General features: G+C 30.9%; 1 protein-coding gene across 19 annotated transcripts in view; it reads right to left on the bottom strand.

Annotated features, from left to right (window-relative positions):
* LOC129911788 (cell adhesion molecule Dscam2) overlaps positions 1 to 20862 on the bottom strand; it is a 260258-nt gene that overhangs the window by 116571 nt on the left and 122825 nt on the right. For all 19 annotated transcript variants that reach the window (XM_055989710.1, XM_055989711.1, XM_055989724.1 and 16 more), the window contains 2 exons: positions 20377 to 20825; positions 7768 to 7912 (listed from right to left, as the gene is read on the bottom strand). In XM_055989710.1, the coding sequence (XP_055845685.1) occupies positions 7768 to 7912; positions 20377 to 20825 (594 nt within the window). The remainder of the gene's footprint in view (positions 1 to 7767; positions 7913 to 20376; positions 20826 to 20862) is intronic.

The following is a 20862-nucleotide window of genomic DNA, read 5'->3' as shown; positions in this document are numbered from 1 at the left end:
ACATAAGACTTATGTTCGACCTAGCTAAGATTTAAATTTATGATCCGTATGAGCAAATGGGCCTTATATTGCTTGTATTACTAAAAAAAACTATTTTGTTTTTTTTTTATTTTTGTCGACCACCTATAAAAAAAGATCAAATATCAACTCTTGTCTAGGACTATAATGAATATGGAAAATCAACTTAATTATTTCTGTATGCACTTGAAACAAACAAATACAAACAAATATTTTGGAAAACATTTACTTATTGAGAATATCTAGCAGGATATTGGATCATTTTTTGTTTACTAAAATAAAACAAAACTCATAACATATAAAGACACATAAAACTATCAGATTTAAGCCGAGAGGTAAATGGAGGTATGTATACGACTTATGCAGTCAGTGAAGTGAATATTGAAAAAAAAAAAAAACAGTAGACGACTGGTAAATAAATCATTCAAAGCAATCATCACGGAATAAACATTCTTTGCTGTGGATATAGAAAGCTCAGTGTATTTGTTTTCAATTGAAAAGTCTATAGAGCTCTCATTAAAACATCAAAGGCCAAGTACAGGGTACTACTGAAATGAATTAATGTGAACATTGAAAAAAGAATCATGTTGGATATCGAGAGTTTTAAATGAACCTATGTCTTCAAATTTAAAGCCAAAACATTTGGAGTAAATTCACAATAATTTTGTGAAAAAAATTTGTTTTTTTTTTTTAACCCTCTACTGCATACGAAGCCAAATATGGTTTTGTCTGTTTGTATGCACTTTTCTCTTCTCTGTCACAAAAAAATATTAAAGATTCAATACAATCTCATTCTTTGTGTTTCTGAGCACCCATAGACATAGTTTTTTCGTGTGTCGGGCACAAAATAAAGGTGTATTTTATGATCACAGGTGAGTCGATCAGTCGTGTGCATTGAAATCGAAAGTGTAGGATAAATTCATACTTTAAGTGTTAATTACTGCGTTTGTTTGGTAAGTAAAGTGGAATTAAAAATTTATTTTTGATCGACTGTCTAATTGTGTATGCTATGAACCAATTTTGATTGAAAAAAAATTATTGGCCTGGGGTTGGGAGGGCAAAAAGTACGGAAACCATATTTGGCTTCGTATGCATTAAGGGGTTGTAAATCTACACAATTTGTTAAATTTTTTTGTTGGAAAATTTTGTTCCTTTACATTATTATTTTACTTGGAAGCTATGTTTAACTTCAGAAATGGAGCCCCTTCGCTTTTAGAGACATTTTTCTCATGTTAACCCCATTTCCAGCGGCGTAACCACAAAAATTTTAGGGGAAGGGGGGCTCACCTATAATATTTTTCAATCATTTTAATACTTTTTAGTTTTTGTAAGATCTGGGAGTGGGTAAAAATGTTTGAGGAAGACTTACTTCGACAGTGGAAAGAATGTGAACCAGAAAAAATATATATAACGGAAAAAACAAATAGCTTTTCTCGGTTCCATGGCTTAAAATGACCCAAATTTGAATTAATTCTTAACCTTTTGTAATGCAATGTATTTATTTTACTTTATTTTGTTTTTAAATGATAGATATTTATCTTTTGATAATTTTAATTGTATTCTTTACATAATCTGAACAAATAAAATTAGTAAAATTTCTTACCCCTTAATGCACACGAAGCCAAATTTGGCTTATAAACAAATTTTTTAAACAAATTAATTTAAACAATTTTTTTTAATGGAAACCGTTTTGAAACAACCCAAAGAACCCATGTAAAGCATTTTTTAATTTTTTCGTCCGCTAATATTAATTCATGCAGTAGAGGGTTAAATAAAAAGTGCTTAAGTTTTTTTACTGGAAAAAAATATTTTTAGCCTTTTAAAGCACTATCTTAAGATAATATGAAAATTATGTTCACTATGGCGTATACGTGTTTTTTTTTAAATTGTTTTGTAATATCTCTCATAGTCCCTAAATTTTTGTTTTTCTTGGCATTTTTTTCTTAACCCTATTAGTTAAATTGTCCCAAAGCTATTCCGACTTTCTATCTGCAGTTTATATAAGCTAAAGGGTTAATTTCATTTTTCTTTTACACACAACAAAAACTATAATAACACAAATAAAAGAATAACATATTTCCTTTTTTCATCTGTCGTTCTTTTCTACTTATGTTTAAATGAAACCATAAAAATTCACAAAAAGTGAAGACAAAATGACTTGTGTATTTTTTTTTTCTAAAATCCGGTATTGACTTTTGTAGCACCCTGCACATCTATTTACTGGCACTTATAGAGCTCAAGCAGTATAAAACTATAAACTAGTAAAAAAATAAAAAAAAAAAAAACAAATACATTGAAAACATTAACATACATATAAATATTTTGTTTCGTTATTTTTTTCTATTTTTTTTTTCTGATTTCTCTTATTCTCAACTCGATTTTTAAGCGAACGACAACGAATAGGAGAGTCAACTATTTTATTTGCTTAACTTTGGATATCAATCGAAGCTGAAAAATACTCATCCACATTTTGAAGTGGTAGAATTGAAGAACAAAAAAAAATATATAAAAATAAATAAAATGCAAGTGCAATGTTGAGCGAAAACAAAACATAGAAAAACACGACAAATAGAGAAAAAAAATGAGAACGATAAAGAAGGAGGGAGAAAAATAAAGTCAGAAATGAAAAAAAAAAAAAATAAAAATTTCAAACTCTATCACATAAAACAAGAGAAAATGAATACAAAAAGGCATAACCAAAAGGCTTGATGTTGAATGAAAAATTTGTTACGGAAAATCATCTGTACACACAAGGATTTCATTTTTTCTTATTGTGATTTTTTTTATCATTTTATTATTCTAGGGTTACCTTGGGTGTTACCAACATTATTTAAGGTTAAGACTTAAAATCGTTTATTTTTTTACATATATGTACACAAATTATAAAAAAAAAACAAACAAAAAATCAAATTTATTTACATACCTAACTACTTGTAGTTTGTTAGCCCAGTCGGGATGTACAAAAAATTAAGCTGAAATGGAAAAAATTAGATCGTGCTGAGAGCTTAAAACCAGTTTTTCGGGAAAATCGACCTTGTGCTTAAGCCGCCATCTTGGATTAAAAGTAAAACACGTTTTATGGAATAACTCGGATATTTTTGATTTTTGACAAAAATTATATGTGTAAAACTTGTAGAAAATTTTATTTTCTATAACTTTTGTCCTAATAAATTTTTCTATATGACCCATGTTTTTCGAGTTAATTTGAAAAAACTATACCCTTACTCAGCTTAAACTTTATACCCGCTTTGATTATAGATTTTAAGATCAACGCAATATGGGAGTGTTTTTATATGTTTTTGGGGATGATTAATCTAGCTGCAATGTTAGTTTTTGCAAATTTATGAAATTTTATAAACAAAAGGAACTATCTCAAAATCGGTAAGTGTCGTTTTAAACAAAATTAGTAAATATTATAATTGATGTCTAGCAAGACAAGCAAATTTTTAAATTTTTCAAATCGGTTCATTAATGCCTGAGATATGACCAATTGTTTATAATAAAAGCTTAAAAGAGAGAGTGAGTTATAAACAATTGGTCATATCTCCAGCATTAATGAAGCGATTTAAAAAATTCAAAGACTTGCTTGTCTTGCTAGACATCAATTATAATATTTACTAATTTTGTTTAAAACGACACTTACCGATTTTGAGATAGTTCCTTTTGTTTATAAAATTTCATAAATTTGCAAAAACTAACATTGCAGCTAGATTTATCATCCCCAAAAACATATAAAAACACTCCCATATTGCGTTGATCTTAAAATCTATAATCAAAGCGTTTATAAAGTTTAAGCTGAGTAAGGGTATAGTTTTTTCAAATTAACTCGAAAAACATGGGTCATATAGAAAAATTTATTAGGACAAAAGTTATAGAAAATAAAATTTTCTACAAGTTTTACATATATAATTTTTGTCAAAAATCAAAAATATCCGAGTTATTCCATAAAACGTGTTTTACCTTTAATCCAAGATGGCGGTCGATTTTCCCGAAAAACTGGTTTTAAGCTCTTAGTGATCCCCTCTATCGTCCTATGAAAAAAAATTGCACGATCTAATTTTTTCCATTTGAAATGTTTAATTCTCCTGGGCTATGTATCGTCGATAAAGATAAAATAAATTTGACCACTTTTCTTGTTATTACAATTAGATCTTTTTGTACTTAAAATATTTTGTATTTTTAATATATACGCCAAGGTGGTCATCTTGCATGTATTTAATAGATCTGCCTGCATTGCATAAATTTGCACTTCACTTTGTTTTTGACATTGATTTACTTAACTTCCAGAATGCTCTGCTAAAAGGTTTGATTTAAATGAAGTTATATAAGGAATTTCGTCAAGAAAAGTGCAAAAGCGTTTCAATGAGGAATAGATGTCAACTATTAACGTCATTGCTGTAGTGTGCGATACTTGTAAACCCTGCTAAATTTGTGAAGTACCTACCTTAGGAAAATCATATTTTTTTACCATGCAAAGTTGCGTCAAGTGTAAAAAAAGTCAGTGTAATACTTTTCAACTGTCTATAAGAGCGCGGGAAACTATGAATCTTTTATTATGTTCGATTTCAGTTGACGTTGGTAAGATTTCAACCATTTGTTTTTGGAGTCTTATAAGATTTTAACGAAATTAGGTAATGTAAATTTAATTCATTCAATTTTAAGTAAAAAAAAAAGTTGAAATGATTTACACTTCTTTTATTTTGTATTAATTTTTTCTCTTCAATTTTTTAAGACTAATTTAGTTTTCACAAAAACTTTTCGATAAAATCAATTGGCACGGTAGTGACCAGCCAAGTTCTCTAGCAATTTTGGCACTACACCCTTATTTACAGGAAACAACTCAGGCCATTTTCAACCCCTCTCTAACTTCCACACCAAAGATGCCAGAATATTCAAACTCGCTACATTTTTTGAGCTGGCCGAACACAAATTCCTCACAAAATTTCAGCTTCTTAGAATGAGTAGTTTCTGAGATATAGGACTTCAAAAATCGCGAAAACCGTAACTGACTCACTGACAGATCATCAAAATTATGGAGAACTTCCCGCTATCGTAGAAACTTGAAATTTTAAATCGAAAATTTGAGATTTTCAATTCAGGGGGCGTGGTAACCGCCCATTTTCGCCTAATTTTCATCAAATATTATAGAACACTTCTCATTATCGTAGAATCTTGAAACTTGGTAGAATGGTAAAGCTAGTAAGTTATACCAAATAAAAAATTTAAAATTTGAGAATTTTGGATAGAGGGTGTGGCAACCGCCCATTTCTGCTGAATTTTCATCAAATATTATAGAGCATTTCTAACTGTCGTAGAACCTTAAAATTTGGTAGAATGGTAGACCTGGTAGTTTAAACAAAAGAAAAAATTTAAAATTTGAGAATTTTAGAATTTTAGACAAGGGGCGTGGTAACCGCCCATTTTCTCTGAGTGTTCATTAATATTAACGATTTTTAAAGCTAATTGAAAAATTGCCAAGCTAACAATAAACATAAAATACTTGAAATAAACTTGACGAATAATAGATACTAATCAGTTATCCGTGGAGAAACAGCTTGTAAATCTTGAAAAACACTATAAAGTCATAGGGATTTAGAGTTCTCTTAAGAAGAGTTTTGTAAAATGAAGTTCTCTATGGATCGCAACAAATTAGAACTCAGGAAAAAAATTACAAAAAAAAAAAAGCAAATACTAATAATTTCACTCTCCATATTACTAACTTTTAAGGGTAATTTAGGAAGAATTCAGTTCTTTTTTTAAAATTAAGAAGGCCAGAATTGGACTTGTACCCTTCTTTCCGTGAATTGTTTATATGGAAATAAAATATTATTTGAGCCCTGCTTCTTGCCTATGTTATTAGTATTCTTTTATTTAGGTTTGATATGCTGGTTACAGCGCTAGAAGTTGGCAAGGTTGAGAATTTAACAGCATTTAAGGTGTTGAAGCTAGGCTGATTGTCAAGTAGCATTACCTACAAGAGTCATTGGCAATATCGCAACTCCGGAAGAACAGAAGAAAAAGTTTTTCATCATCATTGCAAACAAAAGGACACACTTAAACAAATTGTTAAATAAAACAAACAATAGGTGTGTTTTTGTCTATTACTCGGTAGCTACTCATTTTTCATTTTATTTGCTTTTTATTGTTTTTCGAATAAAATAAAAAAATGCGTAGCTACTGAGTTGTAGAAATGTAGGTCAAAATGTAGGTCAAAAAATCACTGAAGACAAATTTTGTAGTTAATTGTTTTTGCATATTGCGGAGACTAGAAATTGAATTTAGAACCAAAATTAGTGGTACTTGCCATAAAATCGTTTTCTTTATCGGAATTTATCGTAAACGACAGGATTGATTTTGATGATTTTTGGATCAAACAAAAAGGATATTTTTTTTTTTTTTGAAAACGGACTTAGGTACCTATGAATTTTATTGATATTATATTTTAATGTGTCGACTATTTAATGACGCTTATAACCACTTAAAGAGATATTTTTTTAACTTCAAAATTAATTGTATACTTAAAAAATCTTTTGTGAATTAAAAAATAAAACTGTAAAATTTCAAGCATCTTTTAACACAAGTCAAGCATTTCATTTTCTTAATTTTTTGAAAAATTTAAATTTATTCTTCTGCTTTTTATTATTCTGAATGCTATTCCATATTAATTTGCGCATTTAAAAAGTAATTTTAGTAGGTCATGAAAATCATTTATTTCAAAATCTCAATATTATACCTACCAATAAATTATAAATATGCAAATGTTTCAAATGATTGATATAATTTTTGAAAACAAAATGAAAATATTACATATTTTTGTTTGGAATATGGTAACACTTAATTTTTTCTTATTAATATAACAAAAAGGGAAAAACAAAAAAAAAAAAAAAACAGAGCCCTTCACATACAGATATATCAGAATATATCACCAATGCACAAACAAACACTGCTGGGATATTTTCCTCTGCTTTCATTTCTGTTTTATTAGTTTTTCTGTATTCTTTTTTCCATTTTTTTTTTTTTCTATAAATGATTTCTCGAAAGCAGACTAAAGCTCCGAAATGAAATAAAATGAAATGAAATGAATGAATAATCAGGCATACAAAACCGAGAACCAGACCAACCGACCAACACAGCCAGTCGTCAAACAGAAGGTCCTTTTTGTGTGTGCAAAGACAGAAGAGAGAGGTGGTGTAGGTACATAGGGAAGGGGATTGGGTGGTAGGTTGTGAAATTATACACAGAGACGTCAAGTTGGAGGAGTAGGTATCATTCCAATGCATACAATCACCCTACATTTATATTTTTCTATCCCTATTTCGATCCCCATTCATCCCTATCCGACTGCCAACCAACCCTCTTTGCTCCTCAACTCGACACTGAAGTGGAGACCGCGCGCATTGGAATGGAGGTACTTACACTTTTTAATTACCTCGTTTACTTCTACTCAGGGATAAGTTTTAATTAAAATTATTTTCTGTTTTTGTGTGTTTCATTGCGGATTTGTTATGAATTTGTATGCGAAGCAAGTTTTGTACGGTTTTTTTTTTGCATTTTTTTTTTCTAGTCGTTCTGAGTTTTTTTTTTTTAATTCCTTTCTATATAGATCTGTATAGGTATTGGTGTATTACCATTACAACTATAAATTCGATTATAATGACAGTAAAAAGGGGAGTAGAGGGTGATGGAATAAAGTTCTATATAAAGGCACACGAAGGACGTAAAAGGGATGTGCATTTCGAGTTCAATTACCTTCCATTCGATGGGAGCGGAAATCCATCCAATGTCCATGAAATTTGTGGCGTTGGATTTCCGGCTGCCGAGCATTTCAAGCTAACTGCCGGTCCCGGTTGTAGAGTCTGTTCAATGAAGCTATACAGCAGCACTGGTGGAGCATCTGTAAATGAATATTTAAAACGCGTTAAAGTAAATTCTTTTTTTTTGCTTAAATTGAAACAAACAACAAAAAAACAAAAAATGTTTAAAAAATGTAAAATGTGTAATTGCTATACAGTGAGTCCGAGCGAGTATAGTGTGTAGAAAACAGACAGTAGTTGTTGATGGTTGCCAACAACATTGGGCGCTGGGTTCTGGGATAATTTCCAATTAAAGGCAAAAATGATTAAGTCCGAAATGGGGGTGATAACGAGATAAAAGGACATCCTCTGTGTTCCACACAGAACACTGCAGGATGGGCTATCTAGTTAGAGGATATGGTTTGGTTTGGTGTAGAGCTGTATAACTCTCTCTGATGGTGAAGCCATCATCAGTGTTTGTAATTGAGTTTGTGCAACGCAGTAATGGAGTTAATTCAATTAAAGTTGCGTATTCGGGCAACAGAGCTTGAAAAAGTCTTCACTCGATGGCTTGACTGCAGCCAGCAGTGTTGTATCCAGACGAAGTTTTTTTTTGTTTTCCGTGAGAGAGAGCAAAGAGGATGTTGGTTTCGGTTCTGGGTTTTTGTAAAGCAAGGATTGTACGCTAGAGGTTAGTGGTGCATGTTCTTTGTGTTCAACTGCGAGTGATTAATGAAGTGCGCGACCAACAACTAAGGAAAGTATGTTTTTTAATAAAATTTCTATTCCTGCAACTTTCGTCTGCAGGAGTCTTCGGTCGTTTTCATAGTCATCATCAGCATCAGCAACATCATAGAGTCCAAGCTTGTATATAATAGTTTTTTGTGAGGTTTGTGACGGGCAAAAAAAGACAAATTGTTAAAGTTTGTCATGGTTGTGAGCGAAAGCCAGCGACTCAACGTCGACTATAACCTATAATACACTACTATATACCTATAGAACGAACGCGATGCAATCTGTTGAAATCATTTGAGGCATGAAATTCGAAATAACTTTTAATTAACTTCTTGACAAGTAGGTACAGTAGATGATGGAACTTTATTTCTATAATATAAATTCTTTGCCACTGCAGTGTACCACACTCACACTAACACCGACCACCCGCTGCACCGCACCGGTGTGTGTGTGTGGTGCAATGTTATATAGTGAAAAGCTTAGATAAAACTTTAGTTTATAGTTGATTTTTTGTCTCTTTTCTTTGATACTTTCTACACTAAGATTACGCGTAACTTAAATTGGAAGGAATGAAACAAGGACGAAATAAAAGTAAAACACTAGTTTTTCTAATGTTTTTTTATTAAATTGGTGAAACAAGTTCTGTAACAGAAAATCTTTGGGATTAAGATAATTAAGAAAGTTCTTTTGCGGAATTCTTTGGAATTTTTTGATTAGGTATCAAAGAGTCAAATGTTTTTTTTTTTTTTCTTGTTTTTGTGGAAAAGTAATTAAAGTGAGTGATAATTAAGGATTACAAGTTGACTTGAAAAAAAAAATAACTTCTTCGTATAAAAATTCGTTTTTCTCTGTCCCACAGAAAAATGTAGGTTTTTATCTTTTCTTCATAAGAACCACTGTTTGTGGTTATGAAGACAATCAAATAAATATTTAGTAAAAAATAAAGCCACTAAGCTCTGGGGTCGAATCACTGCACACGATTACGATCTTACGTTAACGTTTTGACTATTGTTGTCTCTATTAAATCAGTCTAAAAAGATAGGGACTCGTAGCGACCCTACGTTAACGAATATATTCCGTAATTCGACCCCTGATTTTTCAATTATCAATCAGATTTATCAAACGAAAAAAGTCAATATAAAAAAATAGGCTATTGAAAAATTGTCCCTAAATTGAAATAAATGATACCGTAAAATAAGGTCAAATGAAATATATTTTTGGGCCCCGGTTATTGGTTGAGCAACTTAATGAAAATATTAGGGAACACGGCCAAACAGCTCCGATTCGGATGATCTTTTTTTTCAATCGTCGCGTCGTCGGCGCCGGTTATTAAAACAAAACTACTTTTACCTCTATGGGTTAAGAACTGGCGATGTTGCCGTATTGTTTTTTTTTTTTTTTTTAAATTAAGGTTTTTTGTGAAAAAAAATTATTTTTTTAATTTTTCATACAATTCATAAAGTAAGCGATATCAATTTTCATATCGCTCAATTTATGTATTGTATTCTTTAATTCCTATGTTATTTCAGAAAAAAAAAAAAAAATTATACGGATGGACAGTTTTCCAGCGTTTTTTGGGTTAGGAGCAATTTTCTCACAAATTTACTACAAAAAAATTAAATATTTAAAAAATATGAACAAGACGGCAAGATTTACAATTACAATTAATTAATTTTAAAAATTAAAATCAATTAAAATTGAATGAAAAGTTTTTTAAGAACAAATTACAAAAAAGCCAATTTTGTAGTATTTGTAAAAATATTCATACATTTTACACACATTTCTTTTTACATTTTTTTTTTCCAAAAAAAAAAACTTTATATTGTTTTTTGCACATTTTTTGCACTGAAATTTCTAAAACAAGAACTCACGATTAATATTTTTAATGAAAAATTTTGTGTTAGCAGTATTTCTTGCATTAAAAATGCATTTCGTGAGAAAAATGTTTTTTTTGTTACTTCTGATATATGTATGTACATATAACTTATTTAATAGGTACTGATTACAAATTTTACAAAAAAAATAAAAAGAAAGGTAGGCCTAAAAACTCCTGGTACAAGCAAATGCAAAAACACCAGCACTCAGTTGGCCTTAGAAATGGAACAATACAAAACCGGGAGGCTTGCCGCCGATTTCTGAGGTCAACCCGGCGAACCCCACAGGCGGATCACTAGTATGAAGCAGTTACGTGGTATAGTTATGATCCCCTCGACATCGAGATCATAACAGCGCCGAGAAAAAGGAAGAAGAAGAATTCTGATTACAAATTTTAAAATTTTCTGAGAAAAAAAAAACAAAATTTGCTGTTTTTTTTTTTTAAACTTTGAATTGTGGTAGCGACCCCTAGCGACGTGTTTAAACTGGACCAAATTTTACCCAATTTATATTGAAGGCATGAAGAACAAAATGGAAGGGTGTCCCATTAAAATTTCAAAAATTGATTTTTAAGAAGCACCCTACTATATGTATAGGTATGTATTAAGAAGTTTACCACGGTGGGCAGGAAGCATCGAAAGGTATCACAAAAATGTCGACAAAAACTGCAAGTTGGGTTGTATTCCAAAATCCGTTGGAATTGAAATCCCAGCTGCTCCTTTTCAAAAGTTATTCATATTTTTGTATTTCTAATCGGGACAATTTGGAATAAAAATCTTGGGGAGAGTACGATAACTTAGGCGACAAGAATTGATAACTGTATTCTGTAGAGGAGTCTAATGCAATAATTTTTTACTATCGGAGGGGGGTCCATCTCACCCCGTTAAGGCGGGAGGGGCAATTTTCTAAAATATCACGTTAAATACAAAAAAAAATTATTTAAAAACAATGGCAACACTTACAGTTGTGAATGATACCTTTTTCAAAAGCCAGAATTGTACACTTGATTCTAATTTTTAAATCAAATTATTCCAAATAATTGTTCTCGAAATAATCAACATCAAAGTCAAACTTTGGGAAAAAAGTTGAAAAAAAACACGTTAAATAAAATTTTTACCAAGATTGTAAATTTAAATATGAAATAAATCAATAAAATAAACTGCCTCAATCAATTTTTTATCAAATACTAAAATCCAATGCTTCTATGCCCTATAATTTCCGAGAAAATTGAAAATAAGAAAATTATCTTTTTATCAGATTTTCATTTTCTTAACTATTTTCGGTAATATGAACAGCTTTTTAACTTAAAAGTATCATGGCTGGCTCACTTCGCGGGTTCTCAGGATTCAAATTTTTTTTTGGGTCCTCTGTCCCGCTAAGACAACTTCGTTGCTTCGCTTAGGCCATTTGAAATTGGTCCTAAGAATCTCACGAAATAATAATTTATAAAATAAAAATGGTTAAGATATGAAGTTCAAGGCGTATCAAAGTGCGATGGCTAAGAGGGGGGGCATGCTGCTCCCTTGCAACCCCCCAGCTTGGGCAAACTATAGGATTGATTTGGGGTGGGGTCAAGGTTGGGTATGTACAAAGTTTCTTTTGAATTCGAAAAAAACTTTTAAATTCTGAAGAAAATTTGCCTTCACCCAAACTCGCACCCACCCCAAATCCTATAAAAGTGAGCTCAACCAGGAGGGTTGTAAGGGGCCATACTGCTTGCAAGCATTATGTTTATGTAAACAAGAAAACAGCTAAAAAATAGAAATCCGATAAAAAGGAAGTTTTTTAATTTTCAATTTTTTCAAAAACTAGAAAGCAAATATAATTTTCAGAATTTGATTATAAATTAATTGATGCAGTTTATTTCATTGATTTATTTCGTATTTAAATTCACATTCTTGGTAAAAATAGTATTTAAAGTGTTTTTTTTTCAACTTTTTTTTTCCCAAATTTTGACTTTGAAGTGGATTATTTCGAGAACAATTAATTGCAATAATTTGATTTAAAAATTAGAATCAAGTGTACAATTCTGGCTTTTGAAAAAGGTATCATTCACAACTGTAAGTGTTGCCGTTGTTTTTAAATAATTTTTGTTTGTATTTAACGTGATATTTTAGAAAATTGCCCCTCCCGCCTAAACGGGGTGAGAATACAGAATACAGTTATCAATTCTTGTCGCCTAAGTTATCGTACTCTCCCCAAGATTTTTATTCCAAATTGTCCCGATTAGTAATACAAAAATGTGAATATTTTTTGAAAAGAAGCAGCTAGGATTTCAATTCCAACGGATTTTGGACGTATAATCTTAATCATCAACGAATACAACCCAACTTGCAGTTTTTGTCGACATTTTTGTGATACCTATCGATGTTTCCTGCCCACCATGTTACAAGAGCTTTAACATTCTATATGCAACTTTTACTATAAGAACAAAAAAGACAAAAATGTTGACGATCATTAATTTTTTGAAATAATGATCTCTCGAATTTCAAAAAAACAAGTACCTATTGGTTTCGTGTCGAAAAAAAAATTTGAGGTTTTAATCAAAACCAACATTACGATGATGGAGAACTCCAAAAAAGTGAGTCTCGCATTTCCGTCCGTGCGTCTGTGCGGTTGTGCATCTATCTGTACCTAAACATTACCATTACAACAGCCTAAACGGGTAGACGGATTTTTTTCAAATTTGGTACAGATGATTTTTATGAAATGGTTTATGAAAGTTGGTTTTTTTTTTTTTTTATATCTCGCTTAGAAAGTGTACCTCCCATACAAATTTTTTCAATTTAAACCAAATAACTCGAAAACGGCTCTAACGATTTTGATTAAACTTTGCAGACGTAATATTCGAAGCAATTGCAATAAAACTGAATTTTTATTTTTTTCAAAAAAAGTCAAATAAAAAAATATTTTTTTTCATTTAACAAAATTTTGTCCTAAATTTCGGCTCTTCCCCAACATCAACAAAATTTCTTTAAATTACAATAGAGGCAGCTCTTAAAATTTACAAGTAAACTAACATAAAAGTGTTTTAAACTGCAAGAGCAAGTAAGTGCGACCATAGTCGTGCATTTTATTTAAATTGCGACAAGCAGTATAGGAGCTATGAAGTCACAGATGAACAAGTCATAGATGAACAAAAATTATATTACTGTAAATCGAAAGGATTACTACGAGTCCCTGTCCGAAGAACTATCTGAAATTGGGTTCTTTCTCTGGATTGCAAACCATCAGACGTATTTGGGTTCTTTTAAAAATCCGCAAAGCCTTTCTAGGCTCTCTGTTCTTCAATTATGAAAAATCTCTAATTGGGTGCTGACTATAAATTCTGCTCTGAATTATTTTTTTCTAGAAAATTTCATCGAAACCCGTTAAGCCGTTTACGAGAAAATCAGTAATCAATAAATGAACTTCAAGTACTTTGTAAAAATAATGTCATGTCATGAATAGCAGTTAAAGAATAAATGATATCAAACATATTTTTTCCGAATAAAAGTGGAATCAGATCTGTCAGAGATGTAAACCAGAAAATACTCATCAAACCTGACACAAACACATAAAAAGATAAAACTGTTTTTTTTTTTTAATCTCAGTATGAATATATTTTCATTCTATTTTGTGTTCATTCTGTTTAACAATTTTAAACATGGTTTTCACATTAAACTGAGGTAAATGTGTACACATTTAAATATACTTTGAAACAAAAATGGATATAATCTTGTCACAACAACCCATTTAAGTCAGAAAAGATACACACAAAGTTGTATAAAAAGAGATAGCATTTAATAGCAATTTTGTCACTGACAGCAACCATAACACAAAAGCTTTAATCCTCTCAATATTTTTTTTTACCTCTTGGAAACTCTCGTTAAACAAAATACGACAACTATAAAGATTCAACTCAAATTTGATGGCAATTTTTGCTGTGTTTAATTAACAGTTGAATCCTTCTACCTTTTTATCTATCTCTCTCTGTCTCTGTCATTTTATATATATGTACCCGTATTTTCCGGTGATTGCACTCCCCAATCAAAAAACAAAAAGAAAACTTGAATGTTATCAAAAAAGAGGGAACTCCCACAATACAATTCACCAGAATAGGTACCCATACCCTATACCCTACCTATCGCATCACCCAACCACGAGGACTAATAAAATCTATTCAGGGAGATAATTGAAAGTCTTCATAAGTCCCAGCACGTTCATACCGAGCACCGAACCCTCGGGAAATAATTTTAAAAAGCGTTTTTTCTCTTCATGTTGTATGTATCTGTGAATGTGTATGTTCACATGTGTATATGTTACCAATTCGATATTTAAACGTATGGCATACAAATAGAATATGAACCTGTCCCCAGTTAAAAGGCATCTCTCTCGCCTCTTCCCTATATTCAAATCTATCTATTAGGTACAATCTTTTTGCAAAAAATATACGTATTCGTACATATTTTATTGTGAAACTTTTTCCATTGGGTACCCAATACACACATGTAGCATAAGCTCGTACATATGTCATATGGCCGATTAGCATCGGGACACCCAAAGGGGGTTAGATAAAATCATTTTTACAAAGGATAGGAGGTATAGGTATTCCGCAGGTTTAGGTAAAGGTACATCTGGGGCTAAAATCCAACCCCAACTCAATCCAACCTCAACCTTAACCCCACTTTCAATCTATCAACTGTTATAGTCAATTTTACCAGTTTGTTAACTCTTAAGTGAAGCGTGAATTGCTGGACGATTGGTTAATTGACTCTGATGAATGGGTTGTGGTAGGTTCAAAGTTGAGCGTATAAAATTATACATTTACACTCAAAGTTCTCTCTCTGTGAGTTCGGACGATGAAAGGTCGTCAGCCTGTGTGCGATGTGATGTGTACGGTCAAAAGGTTTATATAATGAAAAAAACAACCGAGTTTTTGTTGCCTTTGAAAATTTTATTTTATAGGAATGAAATGATGTAAAAGGACTTAAAAACTCAAGCTAAGGGTTGTTTTCGGACTAATAAATAATTTTTTTTTTTTCTTCTGTTAATAAACACTTTATGGGAATTGTACCTTTCACAAAGGCACCATGGGTGGTTTTTAGACTTAGAATATAATTCATTTGGTATTATAGGCTAATGAATGTTATTTTGTTCTTAATATTTGAGTTTATTAATTTATGTTTTCAAACAAAAATATTATATATGCATAAAAGATATTAAGAATTAAGTAATGGGCTAGAAGAAATATAATTTACAATCGAAAATGTTAAGAGAAATTAACGACTTTCACATTTGTTTAATGGGACGAAGGACAAACAGATGGTAGCTTGAATATATGCAAGCAGAGGGGTGATCAGTCTGTTTCTAAATAAAATATCGTTTTAAAAGGTTTTGACCAACAAAGAAAGTAGATATGTTTTTTGATAAAGAATTTTTAGAAAAACAAAATTTCAAAATCGTTAGAGCCGTTGAAAAAAAAAATAGAAATTTTAAAATAAAATTAATAAACACATAAAACAAGTTCTAAAAAAATTCATTGACAGTTTTTCAAAAAATTAGAAATTTTTTTTAATCCAGAATTTGTAATTCGAAAATTTGTTCTTATTTTTTAAATTTAAAAAATGGTTCTGTATAAAAATTCTCTTTGAAATCGGCTGATCGACAGAGAGACCAAATCACAGGACATACTTTTTTCACATTCTCAAATTTAAATTGCAAGTTTAGAATTCGTAAAACAAATCGAACTCGAGATAACAATGAGGTATGACATTACGACAGTGGAGAATGGAGAATTTAGAAAAATTTTCAAAAAAAGTTATTTTTAGATTAAAAAAAGTTAAATTTGTTTTAATCAATTTTTTTTTGAAAACGGACGAATGAATTTTATAGAAACTCTGTTAAGATAAGTTAAATAATATTTCTTTTGACATAATTTTTTTTTTTGAAAAAATAAAAAAAAATTCTTTGTTATAGGTACAAGAAATTAAATGGCATACTTCGTTCGAAGGGCAAAAGGATGCTTTAACAACTTTAAACTAAATCTACTATCAATTTTTAAGTTTTATATTTTTTAAAATTTTTCGCACGAAAATTTTTATCGCAAAACAAAAAATATTGCAAATAAAAAATGTTTCTATTAAAAAAAATTGTTATCGTGAGTTCCTTGTATTTGAAATTTCAGTGCGACCTATTATGAAATCTTGAGTCAAATTTTTAAGAAAGTGAAATGATTATGAAACCAAATTTTAATACACTTATTTGTATGTACCTACAAAATTTTCGATTTAAATTTTTACATTTTTCTTTTTTTTTAATCACCTAATTTTTTTCTCAATATAATGTTTTTTTAAGGCTATAGAAGATGGAGGTATTAAATAGTTTTGTAAATTATATTAACTGATTTTGAGGAATGGCAACCCTTGGTACAGTTGAGAAAGGAGTAGTACTATATGAAATAAAATGACCGACTGGGTCGCTCGTACTTGCTCTTATGGTAAACATTGCTAAAAGGAAAGCAAAAGCTTACTAACCCTTTGTTCCCGGAGTAACCATTTTTTTTATTTTTTTTTCAAATAACAAAATTCTTGAGAAAAAGTTTTGATATTTTCCAATTACACACCAAAACGAAAAAATAATGATTGTACAAGTAATAACATTTTGAAAGGAATGTTTTGAGCTGAGAGTACAAAAGTTGAAGTCCATTTTTTTAGTAAAAAAAACTAAAAGATAAAAATGCACGTAAAAACATATTTACATATTCCATAGATTGAAGAACCATTATAATCATTTTCTTTCAGTGTCACCGTTATTTAATTTTGTAGCTCTAAGCTTAAGGCTACTTGAAAATTGAGAAACTCCTCACAAATCCTGCATTTTTTTAAACTAAATATTTACTTTTATACAGACAGAATTTTTTGTAGGTCGTAGTACTCATAATGCAACTGCTCATGCACTAGTTTTCAAATTTTGATTATTGCAACAAAAAATAAAAAATAATTAATAGGTGGTTTCATGCTGAAACCACTAGGAAGCAAAGATTCTTAAATGAATACTTTTTAAACTAGGCCAAATTTATTCATATACCATTGAACTCAAAGTCGCCATTAAGAACTCGAAATTTTAAAATATGTTAGTACGCAATTTAATTTTTTTTTTTTTTATTATACCCTTGATCCAGATTAGATCATTGTTTTTATTTGTTTTTCAACGAAAGTAGGATCTCGCTTTGTTATTGAAACGCTAACAAATTGTAAAAAAATTCTTTATTATACATAAATACAATAGGTACATGTAAGTTACACATTTTCAAAAAAGTTAAAAAAAGATATTGGTATTTTTCAAAAATTCTACTCTCTAATGGGAACCTAGGCCACACTTAAAAAATATGAAAAACAACAACAAATGAATAACGAATAACGAAAATAATCAAAAAAATTGTTGGATTATTTTCAGAATCTCACAAACTGAATTTCGATTTGAAATGGTCCTTTTCGATCTTCTATAAAAAATCAAACAAAACTAAGGAATTTATTTTGTTCTTTCTTATTTTAATTCTGGGGGAAAGTGGGATTTAAAGGCACACCTTTTTTGGAATTAGACTTTTGCCTTGCATGGGAACGAAGCCCACTTTACTAAAGTAAATTTCGTTCCCACTGAGTGAAAACTAACTAACTTATTGACAAATTTAAAGACTTGTTTTATGCCATCACTAGTTCAAGACCGATGTAAAATATCTAGTTAATAAAATTTAAAAAAAAATTAAATTTTTTTTTTTTTTGTTTTGAAAAATTTGTTAGAAATCGATGGATGAATTTTTTAGAAAATTTATTTTAATGTGCCGAATGTATTTAAGAAAGGTTTTTTTTTTTTAAAAATTAACGACTATAAGGTTTAAAAAAAAATTTCTAAAAATTCTTTAGAATTTAAAAGGCATAATTAGTTTGGAGGTCAAAACTCAAAATCAGTAAAGAACATGTTTTCAAAAAACCAAACTTTTATTGTGTTTGTAATAATATTTCTATTAAAATTAAATTAAAATTAATCTTTTATGATTTTTTAATTTTTACGAAACTTTAACCATTCTAAGCATTTTTTTTTTTTTTTTCAAAAAAGCCAGTAAGACCCAGTTGTGCGCTTTTTTTACAAAATGACGGGACACTCTAATGTACATTTGTAGTTCAATTTAATTTCCATCAAAAACATATTTGATGATGATCATCATCATTGATGATGAAGGTCAAGGTTTTCGAGTAACAATGTAAATGTATGTATATACCAAATATCGTTCAATCAAAAAATGAAAAGTCATACCGAGATGAACAAACAGAAAATCAAATTAAGAAGCTTAACACAAAATTTATGTCTCAAATCAAATTATGAAAAATTGAACAGAATAACCAATCATCACCCTACTTCTGATATGTTTTTAGAACTTTTTATTGAGCTTAAAAAAATAATAACTTTTTTTCAATTTCAATATAAAATTTAACTCGACTCAAATCAAATAATTCCAATTTAAATCTATTTAATAATTTGAATAAACTCAAAGACTTTGCTCTGTTCAAGAATAAATATATACAAACAAATCATTTGCAATCTCAATTTCCTAAATAAATTCACTTTAACCAAGCAAATATCGTAAACGAGGACACAACGAGAAAATACAAAAAAAAAAAAAAAGAAACAGACAGACAAGAAAAATCACCACCAAAAAATGATAATTTCCCCCCAAAAGAAAAACAAACAATGTCGAGTGGAATGTTGTCGTCACCTGGCAAAGGAGTCGGGAGAGGGGGATATTTGGATTGTGACTATATCCTTTTCCTTGTTCATCCGAGCATGTCACCTAAATAGCTTTTTTTTATAAATTTTATTTTGCAGCTCCAAAACGAACCTTGTGCATCGTATACGTGTGAATGTGACATAAAAAAAAAAAATAATAAAAAAAAAAATGAAAGTTAAACCTTACTTGGACTAAAAACTCAAGCTATACACCATCATCCCATATGGCTGATGGAGAAATATCAACAGGAAATAGAAATCTGAATTCTCACAACCATCTTCGTTTGTCCTGCAATCACATTCTGACAGACAACAGAAGGAGTCAAATGAGGTCAGACATTGAAAAAACATAGATAAAGGTTTAGGACAGGTGATGGTATAGAGTAGAGGTATACCTTGTTTGCTAAGTTCTATATGTACACAAGCACCATGTAGAGGAACCTACCTTTTATGAAGTGAACCATCATATCAGTCAGTCTTCTGCATGCAATGAAGTGCAAAACAAAAATGGATTCTTCGTCCGTTCCTCGCATTTCTATCCTTTTTCTATATTTCCTTCTTAGTCCCCCTCCATTCTTCTTCTCTGTCGATATCATAAATTGATTTTATTGGGAAATTTGATTTTTTGTGATTTTTCATTTCTTGTCAGAACTTCCCTAATACGCTTTATTCATTCTTGGATAGACAGATCATCAGAGAACCGGGGTTCAGCGATGTAGACCACCTAATCCGAAACCCTACTCTCGAAACAACTGTTTGGGGAGGGATAAATCGAGGTGTGAAGGCGTTCGGAGCCTGGGATCCATGTTGAATGTGATGAATGAGCAGAATATTGAAACTGACAGCAATAAATTGCTTGCTATTGTAGTTTGCAGCAACATCATCGTGCGCTCTGTTCCTCATTGTTGTTGTTCTTGTTGATGATGTCGACGTCGTTATTGTGGTCCCTAGACATAAAATGGTCAACCCAGAGGAGGTATGGTGTGTCGCCAACAAAAAAGAGAGAAAAGGATATCTACCGAAATCCTCACACACTACCACTCGAGCAGTATATCAGTAGTCATTTGAGATGATACCGCAATTTAATGGACTCTCAAACTATTTAAGCAATTTTATACCATCATCCCTACCACATCTATATGCTTCTAGTGAACCTATATGAAAATTTCTATGCATCAATTATAATTACCTCCGAGTTGAAGTTCTGCCGATGCCTGGAAGGTATCACCTTCCGGACGACGCACCACACACTGATACATTCCCTTGTTCTCACGACTAACTCTGGTCACAACGAGGGTGTCTTCGATGCGTCCCGATGTTGGCAATTGTCTACCATCTTTGTACCAGAGGATATTTTGCATACCCACCGGACTGCCGTTACTCGTGACAATACAACGAAATTCAGCTGTGCCACCCATATGCACGCTAAGGACATTCGGTGAGATTTCCACTTGAACGGGAGTGGCTACGGTTAGTCGTAGTTCGGCACTAGCTTCGCCGCCAACATTTCCAGCTGTGCATTTGTAAACACCGGAATCTTCGGCTGTAACAGCTTCGATGGCGAGTATTGGACCGAGTAGGCGTATTCGTGGACCACTTAGGACTGGCAGTGGACCGGGTCCGTTGTGTGTATACCAACTGAAAGTAGAAAAAAAAAGTTCAATTAATAAGATAT

This window comes from Episyrphus balteatus, chromosome 2 (genome assembly GCF_945859705.1).
Source record: "Episyrphus balteatus chromosome 2, idEpiBalt1.1, whole genome shotgun sequence".
NCBI lineage: Eukaryota > Metazoa > Arthropoda > Insecta > Diptera > Syrphidae > Episyrphus > Episyrphus balteatus.
The sequence above is the reverse complement of the archived record's forward strand: the minus strand, read 5'-3'. Positions and strand labels throughout refer to the sequence as shown.